The following is a 15,471-nucleotide window of genomic DNA, read 5'->3' on the forward strand; positions in this document are numbered from 1 at the left end:
TTAATTCTTTCTGTGAACATGTAAAGAGCATTGTACGGGAACAGCAAAAGCATCAAAAACTAAATGATTTGATCTGGTTACTGTGTGATAGCCACGGCAGCCATTTCATATGTATAGAAGTTGCCTTGATGCACTCCCTGGAATACACTACTATATAATATTTTTGAGAGATTAACTTGATCAACTCTGGAAAAATTCATCCAATATCAGATATGGGAAACCAATATAATTGATAATTTAAGTTAGCATTATTGAGAATTTAATCACTGAATACTACATGGAGTTATTAAATTCAGGGTATGTTTGATAATATTCATGGTGATTAGGTGAAAGCTTAGAGCATAGGAATTATTGCAGGTTGTTTAATACAGCATTCCATAGAAGCTTGTAAAAGTTAGACATATTGGTGTTAGAACAATTGTGGTAACATGCAACATTGAAACAGCAATGTGATCAGGAGCAGCACCAGTTTTTTTACTCTGGGGCAACTTTTGTTCAGTACTTAAGCCAAAGGTACAATATTAGGTAATCTATAAAACTGCTCTTCCATGTGATTGTATGGTTTGCCCTTGCCCAGTAGCCTAAGTCAAAATGATGCCCACAGATTTAGTTCCCATGTTATTGGTTATATTGGTGCAGAATTGGATGGGGTACACTGAATATCAGTGACAGCCCCACTCTTGTACTCAGTTAACTTGGGAGCTTTTGCCTTACCATGTTTGTGATAGCAGACAGTGAGTAGGATCTTAAAGAAATCTAGAAGAGCAGAAACAGGCTTGGGGAGTGTGCAGACATGTCCCAGATGCAGTATCATACAGACAAGTGTCAGGCAATTCATTTTAATTAAGGAAAAATAAGGAAACACACTTAAGGGAAGACACTGAATGGTGCAGTTGACCAGCAAGACTTAGGTGCAGCTGATACTTTTTGCATAATATAATGTCAATATATTGCTCTAATGTACTAGTGAATTAAAATGTTGGAATAGTCAATAAAACAATGGATTACCTGTCTGAATTTCAACTGCTGAACTCAGAGAATGGTTACAAGTCCTGTCAGATGCTACAACATACACAGAATATAATTGGCCACAGAGTAACATAGGTGTTCTACATGATGTTTCTGATGTGCTGCATGACATGGTGTTCCCATCAGCTCCTTCTGCGATGGCAGTGTACCACAGTGCTCCTTTACTGGAGTCCCACAGCACCAGCGCTGTATTGAGGTTACAATCCAGTTGTACTTTGATATTCTGTGGGTCACAAGGGACTGAAAATAAGATTGAAAGTTAAAATCTGTGTCAGGCAATGGATCAACCATCAGTGTAGATTCAAATAAACCAAATGACAAACTTACTAAGTTATCAATAATTTTACTGGAATTTGTTATACTAAAATCATGGAAATGCACTGAAAAGTTAAAGTATCAGAGTTGATGAGATCTTACAGCTGAATTTGAGAGTTTGGAGTTTGAATTTATTCCACATAATAAAATCGTTAGCACAACTGGAATCCATAAACTGAAGGGCAGTGGCCAGCACGGTTATGAAAATGATTAACAGACAGTACTTAGAAGTAATGGCTGCTTATCATGCTGCAAAGTATGTAGTGGTACCCCTACTGAGTTAGGATTTCATTCATTACTCAATTTTATACATTAACGTTTTAGACATATATATATATACACAGTCTGCCGAAGATTCAAAACATAGCATATAGTTAGCAGTGTGATGGGGAAAGACTTCAGTAAAACTGATTTACCTCGTTATTCCTCTTTTGCACTATTTATTTATTTTTGTAACTTATAGTAATTTTTATGTCTTTATGTCTTGCACTGTACTGTTGCCACAAAAACAACAAATTTCATGAAATATGTCAGTGATAATAAACCTGATTCTGATTCAGTAAGACATAGTGTTACAAGAGGGATGAAAGTGGGACATACAAAGTACTTAAAGTTATCAAGTGATCCACTTTTGAAGGAAAGGTGAGGAGAAACAATAAGATAAATGGTAGAATCTTAAAGTGGGCATGGGAACAGGAAAACTTAGTATTTACAAAAATCTTTGAAGGTAAACGATTCCCATTTATTTATTTATTTTTCAGGGTTTGGACATAGCTGGCAAGACCAGCATTTATTGCTCACCCCTAATTGCCTTGAGAAGGTGGTAGTGTGCTGCCTTCTTGAACTGCTGCTGCAGTTCTGTTGAAATACTCTCATAAAGCAGGTGGAGAGGTTCTCCTGTTGGAGATGGTCAGTGCCTGGCACTTCTGTGGCATGAAAGTTATTTGCCACTTATCAGCTTGAATGTTGTCTAGGTCTTACACTATGCTAGCAAGGGCTGCTTTATTTGCTGAGGAGTTGAAAATAAAATTGAGCATTCCTACTTCTAACTTTAAGGAAGGAAGGTCATTGAAGGTTGGGTCGAGGATTCTTGCAGTAATGTTCCAGGGTGGGATGATTGACATCCTGCAACTATAACCATCCTCCTTTGTGCAAGATATAACTCCTACTTTATCCTTGATGCCTACCGACTTCAGTTTTACCACGACTCCTTGATGCCACACTTGATCAGATGCTGATTTGATGACAATCTTTTGGTATTCAACGCTTTGTTCCATGTTTGCCTAAAGCAGTAATGAGGTATTGAGCCAAGTGGTCCAGACAAAATCCCAAACTGGGCATCAGATTATTGGTGAGTAAGTACCACTGTTGATAAGACCTTCCAACAGCTTGGCAAGTGGCACAGCTAGCTCCGGGACCCAAGTCTTCAGTACTACAGATGGGATATCCCAAAGTGGGATTTGAGCAGCCGTTCCTGCGCTGTCAGTCCTGGCCTCTGGATGAGTTACCTGGTAATTTAACCACCATTCACCACCATACCCTAAAGCACTGACTGCTGGTTGCAATCAACTCTGCCCATTCAGTTTCATTGACCACATCTTTGCATATTTGATTCAATTAAAACAAATAGTTATGGTCATATGGAATATAAATCCAATATCCAACCTATGCCGTGGCTCTCATGCCCAGTGGCTTAGGTTAAGGAGAGCCCATTAGATTTAGTGCACATGAGATTGGTTGGGGAAGGTTGTGACTTGATGCACTGGTGTTAGTTCTTAGTTGAATAGCTTTGACTTACCAAACCTGTGAATAACAGTGACAAGCCAGTCTTCTCACATGCGTACAGTGTGTGACCAGAGAAGAATTCTCCTCCAGGTGGTAAAAAAAGCAAGGAAAGAATTCTGAATCTTTCTAAGTCTCTGGTTACTGCCCGCTATTGGTATACCCTGTTAAATTCTGGGCATCACAGTTTGAGAAGCATGCAAAGAACATGGGCAGGGTGCAGAGGAGTTTTAGTGGAATGACACCAAGGATGAGGGAATTCCATGACATAAAGACACTGGGGAAGGTAGGGATGGTGATGAGTTCAATATTCATTTCCTTAAGTACATGACCATATTAGACTCAGGATTTCCTAACTTCTGGCTGGAGCAAAGATGTAATGCTTATCTAGTGGATGATCTCTAATAATAACTTTGTGCATTTTCTTGGTGAGGAGAGACAATGGTTGATTTAGAAATACACTTACCTTGGATGTGAGAAAATGCTGCAATCCTATACAAGTAATATTGGAAAAGGTTCCATTAATCAGAACTTTCACAGCAACAAACATTACTCCCATTAGATCATTGGAAAAGTCTTGAATTGAGATAGATATAATATTTTGAAAAATGTTTAATATGAGGACAATTAATAAACACACAATGATGTATTGCCCGTGGAATGCAAGACTTCATTTGCTAATTTGTCACAAAAAGCTTTAAAGAAATGAGTAATACCTGAATGTACATTCACCACTGCATCCTGGGGTCTCCTGCAGATGTCATCTGTTGCTAGAACGGAGATTGTATAATATTCACCACACTGAAGGTCTTGGATTTGAGCCCTTGTATCACTTGTGTTGAATAAAGCCACAACTCTTTGACTGTCTTGAACAGTCACGGTGTATAACTTTGCTCCATCAGTCTCATCCCACCAGAAGGATATTGCATTCAAATCACAATTCAGCTCAGCTGTTAGGTTCTCAGGAATACATGGTGCTGTTTAGGAAATACAAATGAATATCAATTCTCTTGCTGTCTTGTAAATATACACAACAACTAAACATCAACATTACTTCCTTGCTGAATGTTATTTACCAGTGTGGATTTGGACGGAAGTACTTGAAATGCCATGCCGGCTATAACTCAGTGTTGTTACTGTTATGTTATAGAACTGCCCACAGTGTAAATCCAGCATTTCATAGCGTGTCTCTGTTGTGTTGTGTGAGTGTATGTGTCCATCACTTCCTTCTGCAGTTACATCATATGAGATCGCTCCACCAGTCCTTCCCCAAGATACCACCACTCTATTGGAGTCACAATCCACGTTGGTAATGAGTTCATCTGGGGCACATGGTGCTGTGGAAAAGGAAATATAAACATTAACATCCACTGCCTGCCAGCATCTCACTGAATTCAAATATCTTCAACCACGTAGACACCATAGCCAAGAAAGCTCACCAGCGCCTCTACTTCCTCAGGAGGCTAAAGAAATTTGGCATGTCCCCTTTGACACACCAGCTTTTAATGATGCACCATAGAAAGCATCCTATCTGGATGCATCACGGCTTGGTACGGCAACTGTTCTGCCCAGGACCGCAAGAAACTGCAGAGAGTTGTGGACACAGCCCAGCACATTACGGAAACCAGCTTCCCCTCCATGGACTCTGTCTATACCTCTCACTGCCTTGGTGAAGCAGCCAGCATAATCAAAGACCCCATCCACCTGGGTCATTCTTTCTTCTCTCCTCTCCCATCAGGCAGAAGATACAGGAGCCTGAAGGCACATACCACCAGGCTCAAGGACAGCTTCTATCCCACAGTGATAAGACTATTGAACAGTTCCCTTATCCGATGAGATGGACTCTTGACCTCACAATCTATCTTGTTTGACCTTGCACCTTATTGTCTACCTGCAATGCACTTCCCTGTAGCTGTGACACTTTACTCTGTATTCTGTTATTGTTTTTACCCTATACTTCCTCAATGCACTGTGTAATGAATTGATCTGTACAGTATGCAAGACAAGTTTTTCACTGTACCTTGGTACAAGTGACAATAATAAACCAATACCAATACCAATTACCAGTCCAACCACATTGGATCAAAAGGAATTCCAGGTCGAGAGTTTGGGTCATTATGGATGGCACCTAGTTTGAAACCTAAGTCTCCAAATGATTTTCCTGAGTGTTGAATCATTGCATCAATGTTGCCTGGCAGGATTAGAAGGACTCTGATTCCAAAATCCATAAAGAATTGCTGTAATCCACAGAGACAAGTGAAGGTTGCAGCACCATAGGCTGACTGGGAATGAAATCAATGGAGCATGGGACTGCACCCTTGTAGCATCTAGGGAGCAACCTGCCATCATACTGAGGAATGGGAGCTCCAAGACACAGACTGGAGTGATTAAGTTGACAGACAGTGATTTGTGGCAGTTCAGTTTAAGCTCAATTGCTTGTTAAAGCAGGCACATCAGAAAGATGGACAACTGGCCACTCCGATGTCTGGCTATAACAGTGAGTAGCTGCATACCACCTCTGTATATTTCAGCACTGCATGCAATTTTAACTTTACCCACCCAATGTAAATTTAGCAGGAGGACAATTTAAAATGAGAAGGCTGGAATAATCTACAATGGCTATTGTTCGATGCAGTGCAGATTACATTACACATAATAGCATACAGTAAAGTCTGTTCCAGTTAAACAATACTGTAGAACATTTTTGAATAAGTATGCATTGATGTGTCACTGGGGATCTGCCTTTTCTAATCACGTAATTCAGTTCAACAGCAGTTCTTCAGAGATCACTGTGGATAGCCTGGCTGCTCAGTTTGCCCTGACTTCTGTAGTGAGTACACTTCCAAAATAATCCCTTCATTGCAATTTCTGCCATGATATCTCAAGGAGGTGAAAGGTGTTATATAAAGAGACACTTTCTTTCTACTTTACCTGTGTGAATTTCATAACTAGAGCTTTGGAGGCTGCTGCAGGTTTCACCAAATGCGAGTACAGAGATGCTGTATATTTGGCTACAGTGAAGATCTGGGATGAGACAGTTTGTTTCAGCTGTGGTACAGGCGGCCATGTGTCCATCACTCCCCTCCACTGTCGCACTGTACCACACTGTGAGATTACTCGGCTCCCATGTTACAAAGGCAGTGACAGCAGCACAATCAGCTTGTACGTTCTGAGGGGGACAAGGGGCTTGGAGAGAAAGAAAGACATGAATTACTGAAATGAGTGGGGTAATTCAATGGCAGATGTCGGACAGTGGGGCAGCATGAGGCCATTCAGCCCCTCGTCAGTTCTGCCAATCAGATCAAGGCTGATCTGGAAGAATTATCCATTTGCACCTTGTTTTCATTTCCCTCAATATCCCCATGTAATAGAATCTATCAAAATTTGAAAATGCCAATTAATCGAGAATCAAGTCAATGGGGCAGAGAAATCCTGATTTCCACTTTTATTGATGTGAAATTAGAATTTCTGACCTCATCCCTGAAGGATCTTCCTGTTAAACGGATTCCCCTTTGCACAGAACTCCTTCACCACAGGAATTAGTTTCTATCTCCCCAGACAAATCCTATAATCCTCTTAAAAAACCAGATCACCTCTTAATCTTAAAGGAATAGAACTCTAGTCATATTTGAAGTCAGGATCAAGTTTCCAGCATTTATCCACAGTAGTCCGCATTTGAGATTTCCGTCGTTCTTGTTTATAAAGTGGACAGCCTCAGACTTTACCTCTGAACTAAAAACAGAAAATGCTAGTTTCAGGTTGATGATGTTTGATCATAACTCAGAAACAAGTTCTAAGTTGCAGAAGAAATAGGAAGGGGCAGAGAGAACAAAGGAATGATGTGTGATAGGGTGGACTCCAGGAGACCTTGAATAAGCTGTAAGAGAATAGTAGAGGTATATCTAGAAGAGCTATAAATAGGAGGAAAAAAATGAAATCCATCCATGTGGAATGAGCTGCCAGAGGAAGTGGTTCAGGCAGGTACAATAACAACTTTTAAAGAGGCAGTTGGATAGGTATATGGATTGGAAAGGTTTAGAAGGTTATGGGCCAAATGCTGGCAAATGGGACTAGCTTGAATGGGGCACCTTGGTTGGCATTGACCAGTTGGGCTGAAGGGTCTGTTTCCATGCTGTATGACTCTGAAATCTGAAAAAGCAGTAGAGGAGTTTGCATGTGACCATGTGGGTTTTCTCCGTGTGCTCAAGTTTCCTTCTATATCCCAAGGACGTGTGTTGGTAGGTTAATTGGCCACTATAAATTGCCCTTGTAGTAGGTGAGTAGTAGAATCTGGCAGAAGTTGATGGGACTGTGGGAGAATAAAATGGGTTTCGTGTGAGATTATTGTAAATGGGTTTTTGATGGTCGGCATGGACATTGGAGGGCCTGTTTCCGTGCACAAGAACAACGGAAATTTCAAATGCAAACTACTGTGGATAAATGCTGGAAACTTGATCCTGACTTCAAATACAACGAGAGTTACAGTATATTCCTTTAAGTTATAGTATCACTCTATAACTAAGAGAATCTTTTCCCTCTTTTCTGGTAGTTCTGATTTGTTGTCTTCTCCTAGTCACACTTCTTCCAGATGTATCTCTACCACCTTCTTACAATCTGCACTGTAACTACTTTGTGTCACTCAGTCTCTCCTAGTCTCTCGGTCTCCTCCCCCTTTTCTTTGCAGCTTACAACTTGTTTCATTTCTAACTTTTCCCGGTTCTGCAGAGAGGCCAATGATAAGACCCTAGAGAAGATGTGAGTTGCACTCAGGCAGAAGAATGTGGAAAAGGAACATTTACTTTGATTAAATGTGGTAATCCATAAAAACCAGTAGGCATATTCCTTCCTGTGGAGGAAATAGCATAAACTATAAAATCTCATCTTATACATAAAAATAATGTCTATAGATTGTTTTACTTTAGTAACTATTGTCTTTTTCAATGGACATCACACAGTCCAGCTATGAGATTGGTTTGGTTTGCTGGGTGCGTTACAGAAATGGGCGAGTCTGTGATTGGGCAGAAGACACATCCCAGGAGTGGCCTAGAGGGAGTCGAGAGATCCTGGGATCCAGCAAGACTTTGGCTGGAAGCCACAGAAGCAGCCAACATGAAGCTCAGAATTTGTGGGAGTGGCTAAGAGGGATGTGTGAGACCCCAGAAGGAGAAATGGATCAGATTATCCGGCCCATTGTGTGAGAGACCTGATACTGTGGAATCTGCATTTTCTGCAACATTGTTATTTAGGTAGTGACATAGTCATTGACCTGAAACATTCTCTCTTTCTCCCCACAGAAGCTGCTTGAACTGCTAATTTCTCTAATTTCTAATTACTGACTGAATTTCATTAGGCCATTGTATCCATTTGGCCACCAGGAAAACAAGGAATTGCCAGTAATCATACTTTCACTGGATTTGGATTCTGAGGTGCTGAATTCAACATGGACTGCAATGTTTGTTTGGGACTTTCAATTGCAAGGGCCTAGAGAGGCTACTTTTAGTGGAGGGGAAGAAGGGGAGAATACCTTCTATTTTACAAAGGGATCTTGTGGTTGTATATACAGCACCAATGTTAAATATCAGACAGAAACCCTCTGACCACACAAGATTTCCACTGTATGAGGTCACACTGAGAACACAAATGTCTCCATAAACACCTAATCACAGTGATCTTTCCAGCTCTCAGAACAGTTCTTTCTTCTGTAGTAGTGTAATCTTTTTTACACATCAGAAACATTAGGAATGTTACCTGTCTCAGTTTCAAACACTGAAGTGTTCATACTTTGACAGTAACCGTCCATTGCTGTTACAGTTATTGAATATTTTTGACTGCAGTGCAGGTCCATAAAATCACAGCTTGTCCCCGTAGTGTTACACAGTGAAATGTGTCCATCTTGTCCTTCTGCTGTTGTAATGTACCACATGGCACCATCAGCCTTCTCCCAGGTCACTGATGTACTCTTTGTGTCACAGTTCAGACTGGTGGAAATGTTCTCAGGTGCACATGGGGCTGCAAAGTACAGAAACACAAACCAGGAGGAAATAACTACAAAACAAATCTTTCAAAATGCACGGTTATGACAATCATAGAACAGAGAACAGTACAGCACAGAACAGGCCCTTCGGCCCACAATGTTGTGCCAACATAGCTAATCCCTTCTACCAACAGAATGCCCATATCCCTCTATTTTCCTCTCATTCATGTGCCCATCCAAGCTCCTCTTAAAAGCCCCCAATGAACTTGCCTCCACCACCCTATCAGGCAACACATTCCAGGCATCCACCACTCTCTGTGTAAAAAGCGTACCCCTCACGTCTGTTCTGAACTTACCCCCTCTCACCTTAAACGCATGTCCTCTGGTAATGGATCACTCAATAATGGGAAAAAGATATTGCTTGTCCACCCTATCTAAGTCCCTCATAATGTTATACACTTCCAACAGATCACCTCTCAGCCTCCACTGCTCCAGCCTGGCTCTCACTGGTATTTACAACCCCAACACTACAGCAGATTTTTTAAAGTGTAACAATGGTTGTACTGTCAGAAGTGTCAATCTGCAGAGAAGGGTGGATTGCAGGATCAGTATTCACTAAGATACTGCCAAAACACCTGGCTATATTTTGAACAATGTAAAATGTACTTTTTTTTCAATAAATTGCCTACAACTATTGGAGTAATTACAAGGGGTAATCCTCATTCCTTTTCAACAGGGAATTTCTCCACAGTCAACACATAATTTTGATAAAGATATCATTGGCTTTATTAAGAATTACACTACAAAGCTTTATGACCAACCTCATGTATTAAGGTTAAAGTGTACCTTCAGTATTCACTCTTTGTACTTAGTCTTGGTAACTGTGTTGGCACTTTGACTTCATTCATACTTAATGATACACGGAAAGTAGCTGAAAAGTCCAGGTATTCCCCATAGCTACACATTTCATTGACTGCCCGTTCCTGCCATCTGCACTGAAATAATTGTGGTTGTGGATCTCATTACGGTACTAACCAAACTAAATGTTGTTGTTAGTAGAGATATTTTTAGCTGAAAGGAACAGGCATTGAAAGCCAAATTATTACAGGAAACTTGCTATGTTTAGCATTAAAATCATAATTCAAGCAAAGAGACCTACCAGTGTTGAATTCAAACTGCGAGCTTTGTGAGGTGTCACACACACCGTCCAATGCTGTCAGAGTTAAATTATACACCTGTCCACAGTTTAGGTTGGTTATCTGACATTCTCTGTTGGCTGTCTCACAGGAAACTGTGTGCCCATCACTTCCTTCTGCTGTTGCAGAGTAAGACACTGCACCTTTAGTGTGGCTCCACAACACTGAAGCATCGTTTGTGTTACAGTCCAGCTGGACATCGAGATTCTGTGGGATGCACGAAACTGAAAAAAGCAAACAGGTGAAGAGCACTTGTTCAGCAGCTTTATGGATAGTTTATTTACAAAAATCTTCAAGAAAGTGTGCAGTATGTGGCTCTATAATATTGGGTGTACACACCTTTTGGAATTGTACCATTTGTGATATATATATATATAAATGATTTGGACAAAAATATTGGCGGGCTGATTAGTAAGTTTGGCAGAGTTGTGGATTGTGAACAAGGTTGTCAAAGGATACATCAGGATATAGATCAGTTGAAAATATGAGCAGAGAAGTGATAGATGGTGTTTAATCTGGACAACTGTGAGCTGTTGCACTTTGGGATGTCAAATGTAAAAGGAACGTATACAGTAAATAGCAGGACCCTTAGGAGCATTGATGTACAGAGGGATCTTGGGATGCAAGTCCACAGCTCCCTGAAAGTGGCAACATAGGTAGATAGGGTGGTAAAGAAGTCATAAGGCACAGTTGTCTTCATTGGTCAGGATGTTGAGTATAAAAGTGGGGAAGTCATGTTGCAGCTATATAAAACTTTGCTCAGGCCACATTTGGAGTATTCTGGTCACCACATTATGGAGAGGATGTGGAGGTTTGGAGAGGGTGCAGAAGAGGTTCACCAGGACGTTGCTTGGATTGCAGAGTATTAGCTGTAAGGAGTGCTTGGACAAACTTGGATTGTTTTCTCTGGAGCATCCGAGGCTGAGGGGCAACCTGACAGAAGTAAATACAATTATGAGAGGCACAGATAAGGTCGTCAGTCAAAGTCTTTTTCCCAGGGTGAAGATATCAAATACCAGAGGGCACAGCTTTAAGGTGAGACAAGAAAGTTTAATAGAGATTTTCAAAGCAAGATTTTTTACACAGAGAGTGGTAGGTGCATGGAACTTTCTGCCAACAGAATTGGTGGAAGCAGGTACAATAGCAAAGTTTAAGATAAGACAAGATATCTTTACTAGTCACATGTACATCAAAACACATAGTGAAATGTATCTTTTTGCGTAGAGTGTTCTGGGGGCAGCCGACAAGTGTCACCACGTTTCCAGCACCAACATAACATGCCCACAATTTCCTAACCCGTACGTCTTTGGAATGTGGTAGGAAACCAGAGCACCCGAAGGAAAACCAGGCATTGAGACAGATACATGAACAAGCAGGGGATGGAGGGATATGGACCACATGCAGGCAGATGTGCAGTTTAAATTGGCATCATGGTCGCCACTTACATGGTGGGCCGAAGGGCCTGTTCCTGTCTATGACTAAAGCATTTGAGGATATTTCTGCAAAGCAGTATGTTGCAGAAATAAAGATTAGTGTGACCAATAGTTTTGCAGGAAATTGCACTTCTCTGCAGTTACCTGTTCTCATTGTGATGGAAGAACTTTCAGCAGTGTCACACGTGTCATCGTGCGCACGAACTGTGACAGTGTAGGTCTCTCCACAGGACAGGTCAGTGATGTCACACAGCGTATCATTGGCGCTGCATTGCTGCACGTCACTTCCTTCTGCAGTAGCAATGTATGATGTTGCACCTTCACAAAACTCCCAGGACACTGACATATGTCCAGCATCACAGTCCATGTAAGCATCAATATTCTGGGGGACACACGGTACTGCAAAAAGAAAATTCATAAATATAGGCTGAAGGATACCTCAAAGGCAACACTCCAAATAACATATGTAAATTTTAGATACAATTCTAGGTATTTCACATAAATTACCTGTTTTAACTGCCAAAGCAGAGCTTTGAGAGCTGTTACACTCCATGCGGATTGCTTGTACAGTTATATAGTAGTACAGTCCACAATACACGTTGGAGACCTCACATTCAGTGCCTGTTGCATTGCAGGAAGCCCAATGGCCATTAGTCCCTTGTGCTGTTACATGATATGACTCTGAGCCATTACTGGGATCCCAAAACACTGACACAGTGTTATTTTCACAGTTGATGTGAGCTACCACATTCTGTGGGATACAAGGTACTGTACAATGGAGAAAGCAAAGGAAAATAATCTTTACACATTTGAAGTTTTAATATTGCAGTTTTATTACTAATATTTACACGATACAAAATCTTGCACTAGTTGTTGGGAAATCTGCCAGCTAACTTGAGCAATGAGGTAATGTGAGATAATCTATTCTGTACTTGAGGTAGAAATTTTGGGTTTGGCAGCCCATAAAAGCCTCCATATAATGGATTAACTACTCTATGTGGCAATGTTGTTTATGGCAAGGAGTACACATCTCACCACCTGCTAATGTTAATCAGTTTGTAAATATATCCTCTACAGTTTACTGTTGACCAAGGGTAAGAATATATGAAAGCGACAACAACCACCTGTCAAGCTCATAGCTGAAAAATTTTGTTGTCTCACAGGAGGTCTCACAACTTCAACAAACACCAAAGCAATGCTATTGAATCATCTTGGATCCCAGAGATCAACTTTTACTACGTAGTAATTTTTTGATGGTATTATGATTGTTTATGACATATACAACATATGCATATGTATACTACAATTGAGGTATTATAACAGATTAGGTTATTTGGACAATTGATTCTTTTTTGTTTTTCACATAATTAAAAGATAATTTTACCTGTTTGAATTTCAAAAGCTGGATTTGGTAAACTGGTGCAATTCTCGTCCATTGCCAAAACGGTTATACTGTACATCTGACCACATGGGAGGCCTACAATCTCACAGTTTGCTTCTGTTGCATTGCATGAGTACTCATCTCCTTCCATTCCTTTTGCAATGGCAGTGTAGAACACTGCACCGTCACTCTCTTCCCACCATACTGATGTTGTGTGTGTTGAACAGTCTAAATGTGCACTTACATTCTGGGGAGTGCAGGGAGCTGGAGAAATAAATTTTAAAAATGGGAAAAGGTTGTCAGCTTTGTACACAAATTCACAAATCTGAATATGCAAGTAGGAATGGAAAAAACTTATAAAAGTAGTTCTTTGGAAAGAGTATTGTGCAGTATCAGTGAAAACTGAACCTTCAAGCCATCCTAAAGAATTATAAAGATCCTGAAATCACTGGGAGAAGAAATTTCTTCTCAACTCGGTGGTAAATGGCTGACTCATTATTGTGAGACAAAGACCACTGGTTCTCAACACCCCAGCTAAAGGAAGCATCATCCCTGCATCCACCCTGTCAGCCTTGTAACGAAAACTGTAACGGATTCCAGGAAGATAGAAGTCAGTCAGGTAAATCGGAAGACATGTACCAGATACAATATTGGATTACAGTGAGGTAATATTTTGGTGAAAAAAGTAAGGATTGCAGACACAATGCTAATGAATGGTGAAGGTGGCCTTGGTGTGTAGCTGATGCTTATCGTACAGTTTTTTAATATATTTATTTGTTCATGAGAAGTGATTATCACAGTTAAGTCCAGAATTTATTGTTCATGCATATCTTCCCCTGAACTGAGGGACTGGTCCATTTCAGAGGCTAGTTAAGACCAGACAGGGTAAGTGTGGCAGATTCCTTTCCTTGAAGGACATTAGTGACCAGATGGCTCTTCCTAAAAAAACAGTTTAATCATGATCACCATTAACAAGACAATATATTTCTTCCGGATTTATTTGACAACTTGAATTTAAATTCCCAAGCAGCTCTGGCAGAATTCAAACCCATGTCTCCAAAACCACTGGTCCTACCTCTAGGTACGAAATCCAGTCATTTAACCACCATACTACTGTCCCCCAATATTATATCGACATACTGCAGCAACAAAATGACGGATAGACACAGTTACTCTTTTGAATCACATGCCATACCAGTCAGTAAAATAATGAATTACCTGTCTGAATTTCAATTGCTGAGCTCGCAGAATGGTTACATGTGCTATCCGATGCTACAACATATATGGAATATAACTGGCCACAGAGTAACATGGGTGTTCTACATGATGTTTCTGATGTGCTGCATGATATGTTGTTCCCATCAGCTCCTTCTGCAACGGCAGTGTACCATAGTGCTCCTTTACTGTAGTCCCACAATACCAGCGCTGTATTGAGGTTACAATCCAGTTGTACTTTGACATTCTGTGGGTCACAAGGGACTGAAAATAAAATTGAAAGTTAAATTGAATGTCAGGCAGTTGGACCAACCATAAGCAAGTAAAGAAATAGATGGATGAAATCATGAAAAAGTCAGTAATTCCCAGAAAAATATTTTGTAGATGTATTCATAAATAGAGGAATTCATAGAGCAGAAAAGCAAAGAAGGTAGTGAAACTTTATAAATTATAGGTTCAGCCACAAATGGAGTACTGAATCCATTTCAGGATTATGGAAGGTTTACAAGGTCCAAGAGAGGGTGCAGGGGAGATTTACTGGAATGATAATCAAGGTGAGGAAATTCTGTTATATCAGGATGCTGGAGAGGATAACATGGTTCTTTTCAGGACAGTGACATGGAGTGGAGAAGTAATATTTTGAATGAGTTTGCCAGAATAAATAAGGAAAATTTGTTCTGGGAGGAGGTTGACAAGCAGACTACAGAGATTTATGGTAAATGGCAAAGTGGACCTGAAGTAAGATAAATCTTTACACAAGGAGAGCGTGGTCTGGAATGCAAGGCCTTGAATGGAAGTTGAAGAAGGTTCAATGGTAATTTTTTCTAGAGAACTGGATAAATATTTATAGGGCAAAAGAGCTTAGCAGTAAATGAATCAGAAGAGAGATGTTGGGGGTCAAGTAGGGAGAGGACATGATCTTACCCAGAATTATTATGATCTAGAATGCATTTTCTGAAAGGATTGTGGAAGCAGATTCTACAGGAATCTGGAGAAGGGATTTGAATATATACATTAAGAGAAAAAAAAACCTGCAGAGTTCTGGGGAGAAAGCAGGAGAAACAGGATGAATGGTACAGCATCTTTAAAGAGACAAATAGCCTTCTTCTGCTTTGTCTGAGCCAATGATATGCATTTCGGCAACTC

General features: G+C 40.4%; 1 protein-coding gene across 1 annotated transcript in view; it reads right to left on the bottom strand.

The window, feature by feature from the left end:
• Positions 1-15,471, bottom strand: part of LOC127567759 (receptor-type tyrosine-protein phosphatase beta) — a 63,335-nt gene that overhangs the window by 3,137 nt on the left and 44,727 nt on the right. The window contains exons 13-22 of the mRNA XM_052010764.1: positions 14,329-14,589; positions 13,114-13,374; positions 12,237-12,497; positions 11,874-12,128; positions 10,260-10,520; positions 8,875-9,135; positions 6,058-6,312; positions 4,203-4,463; positions 3,843-4,103; positions 1,009-1,269 (exon numbers count right to left, since the gene is read on the bottom strand). Of these exons, the coding sequence (XP_051866724.1) occupies positions 1,009-1,269; positions 3,843-4,103; positions 4,203-4,463; positions 6,058-6,312; positions 8,875-9,135; positions 10,260-10,520; positions 11,874-12,128; positions 12,237-12,497; positions 13,114-13,374; positions 14,329-14,589 (2,598 nt within the window). The remainder of the gene's footprint in view (positions 1-1,008; positions 1,270-3,842; positions 4,104-4,202; positions 4,464-6,057; positions 6,313-8,874; positions 9,136-10,259; positions 10,521-11,873; positions 12,129-12,236; positions 12,498-13,113; positions 13,375-14,328; positions 14,590-15,471) is intronic.

Source organism: Pristis pectinata, chromosome 3, assembly GCF_009764475.1.
Source record: "Pristis pectinata isolate sPriPec2 chromosome 3, sPriPec2.1.pri, whole genome shotgun sequence".
Taxonomy (NCBI): domain Eukaryota; kingdom Metazoa; phylum Chordata; class Chondrichthyes; order Rhinopristiformes; family Pristidae; genus Pristis; species Pristis pectinata.